The 19953-nt window shown below is 49.9% G+C and overlaps 1 protein-coding gene across 3 annotated transcripts; it reads right to left on the reverse strand.

Annotated features, from left to right (window-relative positions):
• Positions 1-416: 416 nt before the first annotated feature.
• LOC130387210 (WD repeat-containing protein 37-like) lies at positions 417-19896 on the reverse strand. 3 transcript variants are annotated; one of them, XM_056596221.1, is made up of 15 exons: positions 18671-19265; positions 18253-18289; positions 18008-18170; positions 14464-14560; positions 13645-13740; positions 13385-13449; positions 8415-8550; positions 6744-6815; positions 6597-6641; positions 6275-6351; positions 5525-5771; positions 5058-5199; positions 4726-4860; positions 4312-4426; positions 417-4093 (listed from the first exon to the last, which is right to left on the reverse strand). In XM_056596221.1, the coding sequence occupies exons 1-15, from the start codon at positions 18681-18683 to the stop codon at positions 3962-3964; spliced, it is 1572 nt and encodes a 523-aa protein (XP_056452196.1). In that variant the 5' UTR covers positions 18684-19265; the 3' UTR covers positions 417-3961. The 3 variants fall into 3 exon arrangements, with proteins under 3 accessions (XP_056452196.1, XP_056452195.1, XP_056452197.1); XM_056596220.1 differs by having other exon boundaries at positions 5525-5774; XM_056596222.1 differs by lacking the exons at positions 18253-18289; positions 18671-19265 and adding an exon at positions 19276-19896 and having other exon boundaries at positions 5525-5774.
• Positions 19897-19953: the final 57 nt, after the last annotated feature.

Below are 19953 nucleotides of genomic sequence, written 5' to 3' on the forward strand. Positions count from 1 at the left end.
TTTTATTTCAGAATCGTTCGTAGCTTCGTGCTCAATAGCCAAAGATTAATACTATCCTTTTAAACTTTTATATCCTCATCCTCATCGTCATCCGCTTATCCGGGGTCGGGTCGCGGGGGGAGCAGCTCAAGCAGGGGGCCCCAGACTTCCCTTTCCCGGGCCACATTGACCAGCTCTGACGGGGGGATCCCGAGGCGTTCCCAGGCCAGTGTTGAGATATAATCTCTCCACCTAGTCCTGGGTCTTCCCCGAGGTCTCCTCCCCACTGGACGTGCCTGAAACACCTCCCAAGGAAGGCGCCCAGTGGGCATCCTTACCAGATGCCCGAATCACCTCAGCTGACTCCTTTCTAAGTAAAGGATTTATATCTAAATAGTTAAATGATTTGTATTTGTATTTTAGATTGAAATGGGCGATGTTACACTCCTAAGTTTACACAACTTGGATTTTAAGATAACAGATTGATGTATTCGTATTTTCATAAGAACATTCCACTTACCTACGAGTACGTATGTCTTCTTTGTTGTTATTTTACTCATATGATTGATGCTAAGATATGTGTAACCAACATCTTTAATTTACTCAAGTATTTATGAATTATAATTTGGCGGTTGATGCTCGTCGACTGTGATTAGGCAATGAGGGCAAGTGACGGCGCCGCCTGGTGGCGGGAGTCAGCCGGCCGCGTTAGCATCAATTATTAATCTTCTTAATTATGCTAATCAAATAATATAGTTTTTTACAATTATATAATTACTTAGTGTAGTGATATTTTACAAATAACTATTCCCTTCTTTTTTTTATCCATAATGAATACTGTATATTAGGTTTTAGGAATTTAAAAGCCAGCTATTAATTGATAAGGTTAATTTGTGCAAATACTGATTTTGATGTAGGTTTATAGAGGTAATAAACAGGGCTAGAAAAACAATGTTTACTACAATTATCAAGGCAATAAACCCTATTTCTTACCTATTTATGTTCCTTTATATTTTCACACAATAAATGAACATACAAGATTGAGTCCCTCAACTGCCGATACCAGTGTCGACTCAAAGAAGAATAACTGTAAGCTGTACGTTTTGGTTTGTTGAAGTTTTGAATTGATGAATGCACCGTGAAATCAGCGAAACGCATGAAACAGCAAAACATGTTTATTTGCGCAGCAGACGCGTGTTTTTCAGTACAACAGATCAACGATTTCATTACGCTGTGTAGTTCCTTGTTAAGTTAAGAACAATCCTATCACATTCAACATCGTAGAAGTTAGTTTCACACCAGTTTTACAAGGATGACACAGACTCTGTGAGGCTGAAGGAGATGTATTTTTGCCACTGACGTAAGATTTGATTTTGTGGGCGGTTGAACACTTTAACTTAAAAGTGACTGAACTTTAAACTAAATCAAAGAAACGATGAATCGCTGTTTCTGACACATTCGATTCAGGACCCGGCGCCGCATTTGGCCATGGAATGTATCTCGAATGACATCACCTGGCACCACTAGTAGCCAATCAGAAAGAGCAGCTGCCATAACCATGCATCCCCAGAAGGGGTGCTGATCCAGTGAATTGATTAAAAAACCATGCAGGAAAAAGTAACAATCTGAACAATGATACAAGTTCTTAAAACACATAAAAGATGCAATTAAAGGAGCAGACTTTTCCTTCTACCCGTTGCCAAGAATGAAGCAGAGAAATCATTCTGCCCGGACCAGGGATGGCTTAAGTGCTTGGGAGGTGAAGTAATTTACGAACACCAGAAAGAAAGGGATAGGGAGAAGACTTGGTGACTTGCATGGAGAAAAGCATCTATTACACGGCCATGACGGAGGGATATTTCCACTGGACAAACCGAGGTTAGACTCCAGTCCATCCACTACTATGTCAGCCAATTAATGCAACGAGGGAGAAACATCACTTATCTCAAACATACCTATTTCACCATACAATTGTTAATCTTTTTTGTTTTAAAGAGACACAGGGCTAAAAGGGAGTGAAACGTTCTTGGTGTGTGAGTGGCTATTGTTAGCTGTTAGCTCTACCGCTATCAAACAGAAAGGCATGACGCACGCATGTAAACATGGCAAAATAATATTTTTCTATACATATATAATCATATAAATACTGGTCATCCACGCCAAAAGAAAATGGACAAATCTTTGTACAAAATGCTAGGCAAAAAATCTCTTCCAGGATTACTTCGTCACAAATTAGCAAAATGGGTCACAAATCTAAACGCTAGATTCAGAAGACTCACTGATATGGGGGGGGGGGGGGGGTAACATTCACACAGTACAGCAAGGTGAGACAGCCTATCGACGACAACAGTTGCCTGGGCAACAATGTGGTGTGTGAAGGCCGTTGTGCGACATTAATTGAGACGTTGGTTGGTCAAGCCCACAGACCTACAGGCAGACAGACGGACGTCAGCTTGGCGTTGGGCCCCGCCCCCCCTTATTTCACAGCAAACGCACAACACATCACAGAGTTCTATCACACGTCTTCCAACGTGCTTCCTGGGGTATGACTGGCAGTGGACTAGCTAACAGCTCACACAACTATTGCATGAATAAAACTGCACCTTCACCTCATGTTCTCAGGTGACCTCTGACCCTTAGTGGAGTCCCCGTAATGGCACGAGACTAACGACTAAAGGGCACAGAAGGATCCGTCTTTAAGTTTGACTGCGTCCTCAGGTCTGTGTTCCAGTCGAACAGACAAAACCACGACAACGGAGTGGTCAACAGAACGACCCTCCATGGGTCATATTCACCCATCGCCCATCTTTGATCTAAATCCACCCGGCTAGCGTTTAGAACCAAGATGGCCGCTGGGTGAAAAGGCCCACAGGTTCTCTGACTGGTGGAGCTCTGGTCCGAACATCGCAGTACACCCTCTCAGACCACGGAGGCGCTGGTCGGTCTGTTGTGCTTTTTAAAACAAGCTCTAAAAAGAAAAGGCATATCGCTCTGACACACACACACACACACACACACACACACACACACACACACACACACACACACACACACACACACACACACACACACACACACACACACACACACACACACACACACACACACACACACACACACACACACAGGTTCCACCGAGGAGTTTGGGCCGTCTTTGTAAACATCGTCAGAGTTAACGTCCACCCAGGTATATTAGCATACAACAACATGGCACATGCCTATAACAGAGATCACTGCTGGCGTCGTTAAAGTTATCAACACAACACACTATCATCACGTTTTGACCGCTAACAGGATGTGGAGGGCAACCCTCTTTAAACGTCGCTCCACTGTCATTGGCACAGGTTAAGCTAGCAGAGTGGTTAGCTCGGTGTCAGGCTAGCATACATTAGCATTAGCCTTTTGTGCTAACTTTCTTTTTTTACTTTGGGGTTAAAACAAGAGCCAGTGGCCCACGCTGCCCTCGTGATCCATTGATCGACAGCCACCGCTGCTGAAGTGAAGCATTGTGGGACATTGGCTTAGAACAGGAGCAACACACCACCTTCACATCGCTGTACACACAATGTTTAAAGGATCAGAAACAAGCGGCGACTTCACGTGTTACACACACCTAGGGACGTCCCTGCTAGCACACAAACACGTTTAACACACACACTCACACTGCCAGACTCTGCACAACCAGGAGCAGACAGAGGTGTTCAGAATGGACGTGAGTGAGAGGAGAGAGGACAGGAGATGAGAGCAGGAGGTGAGAGAGACAGAGAGAGGTGAGTCCCTGGCTCTCGCCTCAAAGGTTATGAGATGTCTGGTCGATCAGACCCCGGCTGTGGTGTGTGTAGGGCTGTGGGGAAGTGTGTGTGTAAGTTTGTGGGGACGTGTGTGTTTAGGTTTGCGGGGACTTGCATGTGTAGGTTTGTGGGGACGTGTGTGTAGGTTTGTGTGGGACGCGTGTGTATGTAGGTTTGTGGGGACGTGTGTGTTATTTCTCCTGCAACAGCGCGGGGATGTTGATGTTCCAGCCAATGGCCTGCCGGTCGAAGCCGCAGCTGAAGAGGTTGCAGGAGGCGGAGTCCTCCCCCCAGGTGGTGCAGCACACCATGCGGCGGTGACCCTGCACACAGGAAGCTCACGCCTTCAGACAGGAAGCTCAACCCCTCAGACAGGAAGTTCACAGAGGAGCTCGGACAGTACACAGACAGTGAGACAGGAGGCACACAGACAGTGAGACAAGCATTTTCAGCATGTTGACATGTGACTCCACTGTCCGCAACATCCATTTAAAGACGGCATCACTTCATGTGTCAGGTTAGGGAGCCAATCAGAGCGCACCTGTCGATTGCTACGGGGGAGTCTGGCCAGTCGCACGCCGGACATGTCGAAGAGCCGGACCTGGCGGTTGTCGTGGGGGAGAGCGATCACCCTCTGGTTCACCGACACAGAGATCCTGATGAACACATGAACACATGAATCAGGACAGGAAGAAGTGAACACATGAACCAGGACAGGAAGAGATGAACACATGAACCAGGACAGGAAGTGATGAACACATGAAACAGAACAGGAAGAGATGAACACGTGAACCAGGAAAGGGAGTGGATATGATCACATGAACCAGGAAAGGAAAAGGATATGAACACATGAACCAAGACAGGAAGTGGAAATGGAAATGAACACATGAACGAACACAGGAACAGGAAGTGGCTCTAACACATGAATATTGGTTGTGCGTAGCGACGGCCCCACCTGTTGACGGCCGAGTCGGTGCGGATGGTTGCTATGGGCGACCTCATGTTCTTCAGGTCCCACACCTTGACAGTGCGGTCGTCGCTCCCGGAGACCACGTTGTCGCCCGCCGTGAACACCGCCGAGGTCACCGTGCTGAAGGACACCGAGGACACGTTGGTGGAGAGCTGCTCTATGTGTGTAGATCTATCGATCTAGATCTATATAGACCTAGATGTGTATTAGTATATATACTCTGTGTGTCCCTGGAAGACGTTGACAGAGTGGATGGCTGGTCCCTGTGTGTAGATCTATAGATGTAGATATAGATCTATAGTTCTAGATATATTTACTCAGTGTGTCCCTGGAAGACGTTGACGGAGTGGATTGCGGGGTCTCTGAAGTCCCACAGTCTGAAGGTGGTGTCTCTGGACGACGTCACCACCAGCCGCTGGGACGGGTGGGTGCAGCAGTGGGTCAGCTCCTGGTCATGACCTGCACACACACACACACACACACACACACACACACACACACACACACACACACACACACACACACACACACACACACACACACACACACACACACACACACACACTAATGTCCTGCATTTTGAGAAGCATATTTGAGGCTATGAAGTGGTGTAAATATGTTGATAGATAAATTATTAAATAACAGTAATCCTAATAAGACTGTGAGCCCCATCCACTATCACTAAAGCGCGCGTGCGTGTGCGTGTGTGGGCCCTGCCCCTCTCTCACTAAAACGGGTGTGTGTGTGTGTAAGCCCCGCCCCTCTCTCCCCAAGCCCCTCCTACCGGTCAGCGAGTGGACGAGCTCGGAGGTCTCCACGTCGTAGAGGTTGGCGGCGCGGTCCCAGGACGCCGTCACCACCTGCCTCCCGCCCACCAGCCAGTCGGCGGCGATCACCACCCCCTGGTGGGAGCGCAGCGTGGTGGCGGCCACGCGCACGCACGGGCACTCGCTTGGCCCCTCCCCCTCGCCGTCAGGCTCCTCCCTGTCCGACAGCTCCCCGTCCTCCTCGTAGGGTGGCGGCTGCTGCTGCTGCTGGGGGGAGGAGGAGGCACGCTATTGATGGGCGTCACGGCAACCGGCGGAGGGGAGGGGGAGTGACTGACAAAAAATGGTTGGTTGGAAAGTGAGCGCTTACCTTCCGAACGACACCATTGGTGGGTCAATGTGTGTATGAATGGGTGAATATTATTATACTTTGAGAGGGCCACTGTGTAGAAAAGAGCTGTATAAATGCAGTCCATTTATCATTTATAGAGTGTGATTTTGTACGTGGTGCGTGTGTGAGTGAAGGTCATGGATGTCAATGCTACAACCATGCTTTTAACCGTCAGTAGGATTGCAGACTTTGCTTTGCAACACAGAACTACAATCCAATGTAGTCCTGTTAAAACATCTCCATGGGGAGATAAGGAATTACACCAGAGAGCTGGAGCCAGCAGGGGGAGCTGTTTCACTCTCCCTTTCCCTCCATCACATCACATCGAGGTGCATAGGTTGCCATGGCGACGGAGGTTGGGGGGGGGGGGGCTTACGGTGAGGTCGGTGGCGGGCATCGGCGTGGGCAGCTGCACCATGTACCTCCAGATGTGGGCCGTCTGGTCGCCAGAGGCTGGGGACACACAGAGACAAGCTGACGTTGTGTAGCTGTGTGTATTCTCCTCAGGTTGTGTAGTTTTGTGTGTTCTCCTTCTCCTCATGTTGGTTAGTTGTGTTTGTCCTCTCCTCATGTTGTGTAGTTGAATGTAGTTGTCTGTAGTTGTTTTATCTCCTCATATTGTGTAGTTGAATGTAGTTGTCTGTAGTTGTGTTATGTCCACGTGGTGGGTAGTTGTGTATAAGTGCCGTCTCACTGACCTGTGAGAGCCATCTGCTCTGTGGGGTGGAACTTGATGGAGTTCACTGTGGAGAGTCAACAGTGTCACAGGGTTAGAGTTAGGGTCCACAGCCCACTGGTCCAGAGAGTTTGTGTTGGAGGTCCATGAACATCGTCACACAGCCTACCTGATCCCTGGTGGCCCACGTACTTCAGGAGACATTTCCCCGTCTCGATGCTCCACAGCATGGCACTGTGGTCTGAGGAGCAAACGACAAACGCTAGCTCCTAGCATAGCTCAAACCACACACACGCTAGCACCTAGCATAGCTCAAACCACACACACGCTAGCACCTAGCATAGCTCAAATGAAAAACACGCTAGCTGCTCTGGCCAAACCATTTTTGATTGTTAACATTGTTAACATTTAACGATAAAAAAGGTCTTAGGATGTGAGAAGTAAAAAAACAAAAAAACAGAAAGGGTGTTTACAGTAAGGCTCTGTACAGTGAGGATGTGTACATTTAGGGCGTGTACAGTGCGGATGTGTACAGGACATGTACAGTGAGGACATGTATGGACAGGATGTGTACACAGAAGATGTCTACAGTAAGGGTGTGTACTACGGATGGGCAAAACGATTATTTTCCGGGAAGCAGTTCTTTCAGTTCCGTTCACTATCACGATTCGTTTGTTTGATTTGTTCGTTAAGTCAGATGGTCTGTAACGTCTTTAGCCAGGGAATCTGAAATTATGGAATAAATGTTAATCAACATGCATGTAGCCTACTACTTTCTAATGTTCTGGCGAAATTACCCAGGTTAAGTGTAAATATTAAGCATATATATAAAGCACATACGTGCCTTTTTTTCATAAATATCCTTAATACATAATGGGGTGCAGTAAGAATTAAATGGCGTCTTCCAAGTAGCGCTAATAAGCAGTGAAGCATGTTAGCAACTAGACCAAACGAGACTCGTAATGGTAGGTAAAAACAATACTTTATTAAAGCATGCAATTGTGATGCAGAACAAAATAAAAAGAAAACATAAAGTGCTTGCATGATATTGAAGCCTACAGCGATCATTAGTTAACTTGAGTGGTGGTGTCTTATCATTTGTTTACCCATGGGCCATGGCAACGCTTTTGCTACCTGCTCTCATTGGCTGAATCGATGAGATAGTTTTAGACTCAATCGATATTAGGTTGCGGGGAGACAAAGCTCTGTTCGTTCGTTCTGTTCGGTATATTTTATTTACGTTACCATAATTTTGTTATATCAGTTCTCAGTTCAGTTCTCTTGTTTTAGGAATCAGTTCCCCAAAACCGACGTTCATCTTCGGGATTCATTCATTCGTTCTGACCGAATCGTTCGCGACCGACCCATCACTAGTTTGTACAATAGGATATGTACGGTAAGGACATGTACAGAAAGGACGTGTACATTAAGGCTGTGTTCAGTAAGGAAGTAAGGAGGGGTACAGTAAGGATGTGTAGCTCTGTTCGGTAAGGATGTGTACAGTGAGGATGTATACAGTAACGATGTATACTGTAACGATGTGTAGCTGTGTTCCGTAAGGATGTGTACAGTGAGGATGTATACAGTAATGTGTAACGATGTGTAGCTGTGTTCAGTAAGGATGTGTACAGTAAGGATGTGTACAGTAAAGACACATACAGTAAGGATGTGTACAGCAAGGACCTGTACAGTAAGGATGTGTACAGTAAGGCTATATACAGCAAGGATGTGAAGCTGTGTACATTAAGGACGTGTACAGTAAGGCTGTGTACAGAAAGGATGTGTAGCTGTACAGTGAGGAGGTTACAGGAAGGACTTGTATAGGTGGCGGCGGTCCCACCTGCGGAGGCCGTCCCCAGCACCAGTGGCCCGGTGCGGCTGACGCTGAGGTCCCAGATGCCGTCGCGGTGGCCGGCGTACTCCTTCAGCAGCTGGCAGACCGCCCGGGAGGTGGTGGTCTTGAAGCTGGACACGATCTGCCATCGCAGGAAATGACAACGTCAGCACAGACACACCCGGAACCTCATACCTGCCGAGGCAGCGTGGGTTACCACATCTCCCCAGCCCGGCCCTATTCCCCCCTGGTCCGCACGGACCCTCAGGGTGTCATAGGGGGGGTGACGGGGGGCTGGCGCAATGCTTTGAGCTTTAGCTGTTTCAGATCGCTAGGGGCTGAGGGTTTTGGCTCGTCAGAGCTGAGAGGGTCAGAGTTCAAACCTCGACATCCACAGTCTACCTGTAGTCCTCCTAGACCAGGACGCCCGCTGACCCTTGGCCTGCTCTCACATGACCTTTATAAGAAAGTTGTTTTCACACAATTTAAGTGACGATTTAAACTGAGCAGGTGCAAGATAGAAATATGATTTGGTGCTCGTAGCATCGCCCAGCCGGAGGTGGGAGCCCTACTGCTAGTGTCAGCTGGGGGAGAAGCAGTAGCAGTAAGGAGGACCGGGGAGGGCTGGCAGGGAGGCTCCTACTGAACCCCAGAGGAGGTACCAGTAGGGGGAAGCACCAGTAGGAGGAGGTACCAGGGGCGGAGTAACCAGGGGGAGGAGGCACCAGTGGGAGGAGTTACCAGTGGGAGGAGGTCCTACAGAACCTTGGAGCTGGTATCAGGGGGAGGAGTTACCATGGGGAGGAGTTAACAGGGGGAGGAAGTCCCACTGGACTCTGGAGAACAGAAACCTTGGTTTCAAATTCAAACCAACAGTTGTTTCCAGGCCTGGGTCCGATAGCACCTGCAACCAGCTGGCAGCATTTGATTCATCCCGTCCCCGGGGCCAGGTGGGCGGGGCACATTAACAATGCTGTCATAGGCTACGTTCTTATCCTCAGACCCCACCCTCATGAGGTTTGATTTGTGAAAGAACAAACTATTTTTGAAGATGTTATCCAACCCAGCACTGGTGTCACATTCACAGGTCAACATTCACAGGTCAACACATTCACAGGTCAGCGCATTCACAGGTCAACATTCACAGGTCATCACATTCACAACTCAACACATCCACAGGTTAACATTCACAGGTCAACACATTCACAGGTGAACATATTCACATGTCAACACATTCACAGGTCATCACATTCACAGGTCATCACAGGTCAAAATTCACAATTCAAAATTCACAGGTCAACACATTCACAGGTCATCACATTCACAGGTCAAAATTCACAGGTCATCACATTCACAGGTCAAAATTCAAAAATCAAAATTCACAGGTCAACACATTCACAGGTCATCACATTCACAGGTCAACATTCCCAGGTCAACATTCACAGGTCAACATTCACAGGTCAACACATTCACAGGTCAACACATTCACACACTCACATAGCTGCATTTAGTACAACGTGGATTACTGTAAATGCAAGCCTTGAAATCAAACGCTCTGAGGAGCACGGGAGGCAGAGGGAGTCGAGTTATGACGAGGATGAAACCATAATCCATGTTATTATGGTGGAGGAGGCGTTTACGTTGAAACTCGGGATGATACAAACGGGGCCAGTGGAGCTCTTCTCACAAAGTCCACTAAACAAGTTCCAACTGGAAGGAAGGAGAGACACATCACAGCACGTCAAACCCTCCAGGAAGAGAGACACATCACAGCACGACAAACCCTTCAGGAGGAGAGACAGTTCACAGCGCGACAACAGCGGAGGAGAGCAGTAGGAGAACGCAACCACACGTCCACACAGAGCAGTCTAACCTTTCAACGGAGGACAGGAGTAGGACAACATGTCAACACGTCCACACAGAACAGTCAAAAGGGTGAGAGGAGGGCCGGATTAGGACAACACGACAACACGTCCACACAGAACAGTCGAAGGGTTCAGTAGAGGACTGTTTTGTTAGCACATCCAATAGCTCCGTGTTATTGATGAGATCCTCGTTGAAACAAGGGGGGGAAGTGGCGGGGGGGGGGGTTAGTCGTTGTTAGCCGTTAACCTGCCAGGTAGACCGCAGGATTCCCAAGTGAACTTCACACCACCGGCCGACAGCAGACAAATGACACCAGGTCACATGACACATAGGGTTTAGAGAGAACTGACCTCGCAGAGTCCGGCCTAAGACTAGCTTAACATGTTGGACTCCATTTTATCAGTTATTTCAAGCAAATTCAGAAGACTTATTTCAGTCAATAAGATAAAAAAATAAAAGGAATGCTAATAAATGAGGTGGTATCGTTAGCAAATGTAACAACGGGGAAATATCCAGAGTCTAATATGACATGCATGAGATGTGATGCTAGGCTGTGAGTCGATGTGTTTAGAGTGTTCTGTCATAGAGTGATTGGGAATCCAGACCCTAGTGGACATGTAGCATGTGCACTACATGCTACATGCTACATTCAACAGGACAGCGTGAGATAGTTCAGGGAGATGCAAAGCGTGGGCAGTGGGCTAGCATGAAGCTACAGGTGGTCCAATGGGCATGGCCTACAGCAACCAAGTCTCTGTAGTCTGCTGGTCCTATGGGATAGGCCTACAGCTGGCCCTTTAGGCATGGCCTACAGCAACCAGCCTACAGTAGGCCTTCAGGTGGTCCTATGGGGTAAGACTAAAGCTGGTCCAATAGGCATGGCCTACAGCCTCCAGCCTACAGTAGGCCTACAACTGGTCTTATCTGGGGGGGGTAGGTCTACAGCTGGTCGTGTCTGGGGGGTAGACCTACAGCTGGTCTTATCTGGGGGGTAGGACTACAGCTGGTCCTATGGGGTAGGCCTACAGCTGGTCTTAACTGGGGGGTAGGACTACAGCTGGTCCTATGGGGTAGGCCTACAGCTGGTCTTAACCTTGGGGGTAGGTCTACAGCTGGTCCTATGGGGTAGGCCTACAGCTGGTCTTAACTGGGGGGTAGGACTACAGCTGGTCTTATGGGGTAGGCCTACAGCTATTCTTATCTGGGGGGTAGGCCTACAGCTAGTCTTATCTGGGGGGTAGGCCTACAGCTGGTCTCATCTGGGGGGTAGGCCTACAGCTGGTCTTATGGGGTAGGCCTACCCTTCCGACAAACGTACTTCTTGTAAATCGCTTTGGATAGAAGCGTCTGCTAAATGCCCTAACTGTAAATGCTAACGTTATAAGTAGTTGTCGTTTTGCCCACACATGTCCTGACATACGGCCTCCTGTCCATCAGACCAACGTGCCTGAAGTTCAGTTTACAGTTTTTCTCAGCACTACCGCCCAGAACAGGATGCCAGAGCGGGGCGGACCATTAACCAACAGGTTAGTGGTCGCACTGGGACCACTCCAGTGGGGGGGGGTTACAAATGAATTAATGAATGAATTAATGAATTAATGAAGGTCAAAGTTCAAATAGGCGGCCTACATTTGAATGACCAGGTGTCGCGGGGAGGAGGGGTCTACTCCAGCGGGGCGGGGCTGCTGATACTGGCACACATGTGGAGAGAGCAGCACATTACCCATGAGTCGCCACCCCACAGCTCCCAGCTGGTCACGCTGAAGCTGCACGGTCCGCCCACGCGGGCGTGGCAAGAGTTAGAGCGCGGCTGAGAGCACAGAGGTGAGGAGAGAGAAGTGCGTCTACTTAGAGAGGCCACCACACAGCGGGGGGCCCGCAGGGAGAGCACCCCCTAGAGGACAGCGCCCCCTAGAGGACAGCGCCCCCTAGAGGACAGCGCCCCCTAGAGGACAGCGCCCTCTAGAGGACACCGCCCCCTAGAGGACAGCGCCCCCTAGAGGACAGCGCCCCCTAGAGGACAGCGCCCCCTAGAGGACAGCGCCCCCTAGAGGACACCGCCCCCTAGAGGACACCGCCCCCTAGAGGACAGCGCCCCCTAGAGGACACCGCCCCCTAGAGGACAGCGCCTCCTAGAGGACAGCGCCCCCTAGAGGACAGCGCCCCCTAGAGGACAGCGCCCCCTAGAGGACAGCGCCCCCTAGAGGACAGCGCCCTCTAGAGGACAGCGCCCCCTAGAGGACAGCGCCCTCTAGAGGACAGCGCCCCCTAGAGGACAGCGCCCTCTAGAGGACAGCGCTCCCTAGAGGACAGCGCCCTCTAGAGGACACCGCCCCCTAGAGGACACCGCCCCCTAGAGGACAGCGCCCTCTAGAGGACAGCGCCCCCTCAGGGGACAGCGCCCTCTAGAGGACAGCGCTCCCTAGAGGACAGCGCCCTCTAGAGGACACCGCCCCCTAGAGGACACCGCCCCCTAGAGGACAGCACCCCCTAGAGGACAGCACCCCCTCAGGGGACAGCACCCCCTCAGGGGACAGTACCCCCCAGAGGACAACCCCCCCTAGAGGACAGCGCCCCCTAGAGGACACCACCCCCCAGAGGACAACCCCCCCCCAGAGGACATCACCCCCCAGAGGACAACCCCCCTTAGAGGACAGCACCCCTTAGAGGACAGTCACGGGAACTGCCGTGAATAACAGGGACTTCAGATGCATGCCACTAAGGAGCAGGGGATTGAACCAAGAGCCTTTGAGATGGGGGTGAGAACCCCTGACCGGGAGACCACCTGCTGTTTGGAGTTAAACCAGTGCAGAGAGAGGTTTCTGAACATACAGCGCTGCCGCTGCAGTGACCCCTGTTTGGTTAGATTCCCGTGATTTGATTACAGAGTTCCTAAACACAGAACATCAGGTCAGAGGAGACAGGTTCAGGCCCTGGTTATGGGTACTGAGGATTAAATGGGGTCCTAAATACTACGGGTACTAAATACTGCACATGGATCGTAACATGCTACGGTTCAACGGAGACACTGAGTCAGTGAACAGAGTAGGCGAGGCGCAGCTCGGAGGGTCTCTGGTCGGCGGCGGTGCAGGAGCGGGCAGCGGGATTACCTTGCTGGTGGAGGCCTTGTAGGTGGTCCGGAGCTTCTGGGACAGCTGGCTGGTGCTGTGGCTCGCTAGGTGGAGGAGATAGAGACACATTATGCCATTATGCACTTAATAAAAGTACACACATCGAGAGAAACGCATTAGGCGACATTAAGGGAGGTGAGGTCTTGGTGCGAGATGAGGAGTTTAAAGGTGGAGGAGGACGTCTCGCGTGTGGGATGAGATAGATGAGAGATGAGAAGGTAGCTAGTGGTGGAGCAGACCTTTGGTTTTGAGGGCTCCTTTGGCCAGATCTCCGCCCTCCAGGGTCTGGCCTTCGGCGGCCAGGCGGTCGTTCAGAGTCTCGATCTCCCGCCGCACTGAAACCCAATACAACACATTAGGTCCATCTCCCCGCTGAGACACAGAGACACAGGGACACTGGGACACTGGGACACAGGGACACAGAGACACAGAGACACAGGGACACTGAGACACAGAGACACAGACACAGAGACACAGAGACACTGGGACACTGGGACACAGAGACACAGAGACACTGGGACACAGAGACACTGGGACACAGAGACACAGAGACACAGAGACACTGGGACACTGGGACACTGGGACACAGAGACACAGAGACACAGAGACACAGAGACACTGGGACACTGGGACACTGGGACACTGGGACACAGAGACACAGAGACACTGGGACACAGAGACACAGAGACACAGAGACACAGAGACACAGAGACACTGAGACACTGAGACACTGGGACACAGAGACACAGAGACACAGAGACACAGAGACACAGGGACACAGAGACACAGAGACACAGACACAGAGACACAGAGACACAGAGACACAGAGACAATGGGACACAGAGACACTGGGACACAGAGACACAGGGACACAGAGACACAGAGACACAGACACAGAGACACAGAGAGAGACACAGAGACACTGAGACACTGGGACCCTGGGACAGGAACCGTGTCATATCCCAACCGATGGACTGATGCAACCTAGACCTTTATCACACATTCTCCAACGTATGAGCACATTTTGATTCGCTCAGGTGAACGGCCTATGGACTCACGTTCCAGGTTCTCGATGTGGAGGTTCTCGAACTCCCTCTCGATCTGCCCGAACAGGTCCAGCAGGTTACTCCTCAAGGACACGGGCAGCTTGGAGTCCTGGGGAGGAATCAGCAGACATACTGGTCATACTGGGGGACACTAGAACCAGCAGGCATACTGGTCATACTGGGAGCCACCTACAGATCAGCTCTATGGAGAGAGGGAAACAGCAGTCATACTAGTCATGCTGGGGGCACCCTACAGGTTAGCTCTCAGGAGGGAACCAGCAGTCATACTGGTCATACTGGGAGGCACCTACAGGTCAGCTGGGGGATGACTCTATGCTCTACGGATCAGCCGCACTCAGGAACTGGGGAATTACTGAAGCAAGCAAAACACCCCGACCCAAAATAACCAATAAACCCTAAACATGGGCTGGTTCTACAGTGCACTGCCGGTCTGAAGCTGATATACAGACCGCCGTGTAGCGAGGTCACCTCTCAGACTATCAGATAGGCACCTATCACCAACCATCTAAACATGTGTTCACAAGCAAGCTACAACCTCTATACCTTTGAAAAAAGTATTAGTATATTTCCCCAACTTTTTCTTTTGTCAACATCCATTTCTGGAGACAGCTTCAGCCAGGGACAGGCCCCGCCCTCAGGGGCTGTCTCTGTCCTCCAGGGACATCTACTGTCACACCACTCCACACTGTGAACTGCGTTACATAACGCTAACCTAGCGCGGCGGCTAACTCTGTCCCCTCTGTGGTCTTCTCTCTCAGGGTGCTCACTGGAGCGCACGCTTAGCCTCTTAGCATTCAGAGGAGAACAGAGGCCGCACTGAAAGGGAGAGCAGAACACTCTGTACCAAGCACTTGCTGCTCGGCTAGCTAGCGAGTAGCCTAGCAGCCTAGCTGGGCCAGGGGCAGGACCGAATATGTTATAATAACAATATATAACCACAACCATTTAAATAAATCATGGAGTTGTTGTTGATAAGATAGACGGATACTATGATTATACATTCAAATGAGTTTATAAATCATACATTTTATTTGTGTACAAGCTTAGCATTCAGGAATTATATCTAGTTTTAAAACCCTTGGGTTGAAACAATGCTTATTGTGCAGACGTTAGAAGCTCGGGAATACAAGTCTCGACTCAGACCATTCTACACATTTCAAAGTAAAAGCCATCGAGCAGCGGTTGGTGTATACAGGTGGAGATCTACAGACACACACCGTCCAATCAGATCCTTCAATCCCAACGAACGCTCACTTCTGAAGAATTCGAGAATCCTCAACCGTCAACTTCTCGACCAAATCGGACAAACACAAGCGAACACAAATATCTCCATCTAACCCGCCTACAAAAACACACACCAACACTCAACACTAGTGTGGAAATATAGGCTGTTATCTACGGCTTCACCAGGGGGGATTCTACTGTTCCTCCTCAAACTACCTTCAACTTACCTCCATCTTCAGGAAGGACTCCAGAGTGTCGGAGGACTAGGGGGCGGTGAGTAGAGAGTACAGAAACATTGAGTACAACACGTTAAGAGTCACCAGGAAAGGCTTAACGCCCTGCTCAGTCCCGGGAGAACCCCCAGACCCAGGGTTTAGCCTGGCCCGCTGGAACCAGCTCCCTACTGACGTCAGGACCGCAGAGTCTCTCACCAGCTCTCGAAAGAGACTCAAGGCTCCCTGGTTCAGAGTTAGGAATACTGCACTAACCTTATTTAAATTGAAATATTCATATATATTCATAATATTAATATATATAATATTTTCATCCTGAATGCACACTGCCCTGACCCTTCCAGGATTAAGGGCATACTTTACTGCATAAAGTGACTTCTCCTCATTAATATTTAAACATTTATATTCAGGACTCAGAACTTCAGTAAGCAGAGGCCTAGTGACCTTAACCTTTGACCTTCCAGAGCCCTGAACTGTCCCAAAGCATCCCATCACTCTCAGAGACAGAGCGGTTCAGAGTGACCCCCCCTCAGCCCTGTCAACCCCCCGCCCCATGCCAGGTCCCAGGAGGGACCAGGCATGTCATCCCCTCGTCCCAGGAGGGACCAGGCATGTCATCCCCTCCATCTCTGCCTCCCTGCTGTCACCACGGCGACCGACACTGTCCTCACCGGTCCTTACAGACCACAGACAGACAGACAGCCAGCCAGGGGAGGGGCTAGGAGGCTAACGTTAGCGCAGAAGCCGCTTCTCTGTCTTCCGTCTTAAGTGCAATATGCACCGTGTTGCAACTGATCTGAGCATTTGACTAGTTTGTGTGTGTGTGTGTGTGTGTGTGTGTGTGTGTGTGTGTGTGTGTGTGTGTGTGTGTGTGTGTGTGTGTATGTATGTATGTATGTATGTATGTGTGTATGTGTGTATGTGTGTGTGTGTATGTGTGTGTGTGTGTGTAATCCTAATCCCATTAGCCTCTACTGCTGGCTTAGAGCTAGTGTCGCTACTATAGAGCTGCTACCACCCCCACCCCCACCCCCACCCCCACCCCCACACACACACACACTAGGCCAAAGGGCGACTGCAGGGACAACAAAGCCACGTTTCCAAGGTTACGGCGGGAGCTGTAGCGAGTGGATTCCGTCAGTGCCTGGCTCACTCGATAAACATGATGTCACTGTTAAAGAGCAGCTCAGACCTGACCCCTTCCTCCTCAGGAGACGACCGATGGAAGGGTTACTGAGGCCAGCCCAACGTCTCTCTAACCATCAAACGGACGACACCCTGCCCACCAGTACAGCTCCCCACCAGCATGCTCTACAGCTACTGGGTCCAGTGGGAGGTAATAGGGTACTAGAGGCTGTCCTGGGTCAGCAGAGTCTCACCTTGGCCGTCCATGAGTCTTCTCTGGAGATCATTTCAGCCGTCGTGTCTCCTCCCCGCTCATGAGCGTTAAACTAAAGTCTGGTTCCTCCTGCGGCTCCTCCAGCCTCAGCCCTGCCTCTTCTCCGTCACTCCTCTCCTCCGTCACTCCTCTGAGTGAGTCTGACTGAGTCTCACCACGCTGGCTCCAGGAGGCTTAATGCTCTTAGGACGGCCCACGGCTAGAGTCCATCTGGCCGAGGCGCTGCTCCTCTCTAACCCTCGTCCGTCTCATCATCGACACCAGACGCACAACACGGGGTTTGTTGTTCAAGATCGACTTACAACTCCGAACAAAACGCTACCTAGTCGTGTGTTTGGTACAGCTGAGGTCTCCATACGCACACTTATTCTGAGTATAAAGACAACTTTAGCAATGCATCAATGTTCATTATTAAATAAATACAATGATGACACTGGAATACAGTTCTGTTAAAAGTCGGGGGGTCAGAGATCAGTAACTGATTTAGGGGTCAGAGGTCAGTAACAGATGTAGGGGTCAGAGGTCAGTAACTGATGTAGGGGTCAGAGGTCAGTAAATGATGTAGGGGTCAGAGGTCAGTAAATGATGTAGGGGTCAGAGGTCAGTAACTGGGCAGTAGGGGTCAGAGGTCGATGTAGGGGTCAGAGGTCAGTAGGGGAGTCGGAGGTCAGGGTCATACCTGGCTCTCCATTAGGTCCCTTTGCAGCCCGCCGCGGTCCTGCTCCGTGCTGTTGGTCCGTCTGATTGACAGGCTATGGGACTTCCTCTTCTGCTTCGCCTGCCTGGAGGCCGCGCTGCTCCCGCTCTCCACCGGCATCGCAAAGACCCGGAGCCACACGCACCTGCAGGGACAGGAAACGGACCGGAGTCAAATCCCGGAGCCACACCCAGCTGGAGGGACGAGAACGGTACCGGAGTAAACACCTGGGAGAGAGATAAGACCCGGACTGGAATCCGCTGGCTGGTAGATGGGAGTCCGGGTTAGAGACGTTAGACACTTCAGCTCATTTGCATAAACCAGGTGAATTACTTGTAGACCATATTATCAGCCTACCAGTTTGTACAGTCAACTGGGCAGACTGGGAGATTAATCAGTCGATCATGCATCTAGTTGGACATGGCGCCTTGTGACGTTCGTCACAAGCTCTTATTGGCTGAACATCACATCTCGTGGTAAAACATGGAACCTTGGAGTGCATATTCAGTCTTCAAATGTGCGAACTGTTAACAGGCCGAAAGCCGTCAGCATATTGCTCACATCTTGACATGTCAAACCTATGATCTCATGAACATGCAGCATATCTGTAGTATATTGTGTGTCATAATCAGAAGCTGTCATCACCTGACATCAACATGTCACATCTGAGAGTCCTTCATCTTTTAATGGTTATGTTATCTGACAGTATGTGACCGTTTCACCAACACCCGTCGTTGAGTCTATACGTTCAGAACCATCTCGACTGAACCTTGTGAGGCTTTATCTTCTGACTGTGGAGACTTGTGTGACTGATCACCCAGACAGGCTAGCGTGACTAGCGTGCTAACAAGCTAGCGACTACTAGGCTGTGAGGAGGTCATGAGATGCAGCGCTATCCCGGTCCACCGCAGCGTGTTTTCCGTTCTCTTACTTCCCGAAGAGCTGTGTACTCCTTGGAGAGAGAATAACGAGAACACGACGAGAGGAATAACAACACGCAGAATGAATATACAATTGGAGAAATTAAAAATCGAAACGTGTAACGGAGAGGGGTTAAATATATTATTGAGAAGTCAATCCCCCGGCCCTCTCTCCTTTTAGCCGATGTAACTGATAGTCCCGCCTGCCTTCTCGCATCACACCGAGTGAAAGTCCCGCCCTCCAGTAACGCTGATCGGGGGCATCCCGTCCCAGGCGCTCCGTCGTGACAGCAGAACAACGTTAGTTCGCCATCGGAATGTTTTTCTTACCAGTAATTCGCTAAATGAAGCTTCCTCGGAGTTATCCAGAAATATTGTGAAGCTTTGCGTTCATCCTCTTCTGTAGCTATGGTTGACGGCAGTCCTTGTTGACATCTGACTGAGACGCAGCTCCTCTTTGACAGATAACATAACTGTACCACACTTCCGAATCTCCTTCAAAATAAAACTACTACAAAATAAAAGCTCTCCACAGTCATAGCATTGTTCATAGAAACATTAAACTCTGATTTGTTTAAACAAAGCGTTTACATCAAAAATGCAAGTAATGAGGATAAAAACAATCCAACTGAGTCACAGCAGAACTATAACCGAGTCCCAACTGAGATCAGGATAAGTCACTCACAGTGTAACTGATATTTAACTCCACAATCAAGCTTAAAGTCATGGAGTAAACTTTATTTTGAACACAAAACCTAAAAGGAGCGTCTGAGCGTAACAAGAGTAGGACTATGATGAGGAACTATTAATAAAAACCCACCTCTGGGGTCACGGTGCCCCTCATACACCTCTATAAATAACACCCCTCGTCTAACCCGACCCCCAAACCCAGCCATGCACGCTGCACACCTCATCAACAGGTTCCAATGACACATCAGCAGGGAATCAAACTCACAACCCCTCGATGGGGTCTCCCATTAGTCTGATATAAATTAACATAAGTGTGGA

The sequence above is a fragment of the Gadus chalcogrammus genome, chromosome 8 (genome assembly GCF_026213295.1).
Source record: "Gadus chalcogrammus isolate NIFS_2021 chromosome 8, NIFS_Gcha_1.0, whole genome shotgun sequence".
NCBI classification, from domain to species: Eukaryota; Metazoa; Chordata; class Actinopteri; order Gadiformes; family Gadidae; genus Gadus; species Gadus chalcogrammus.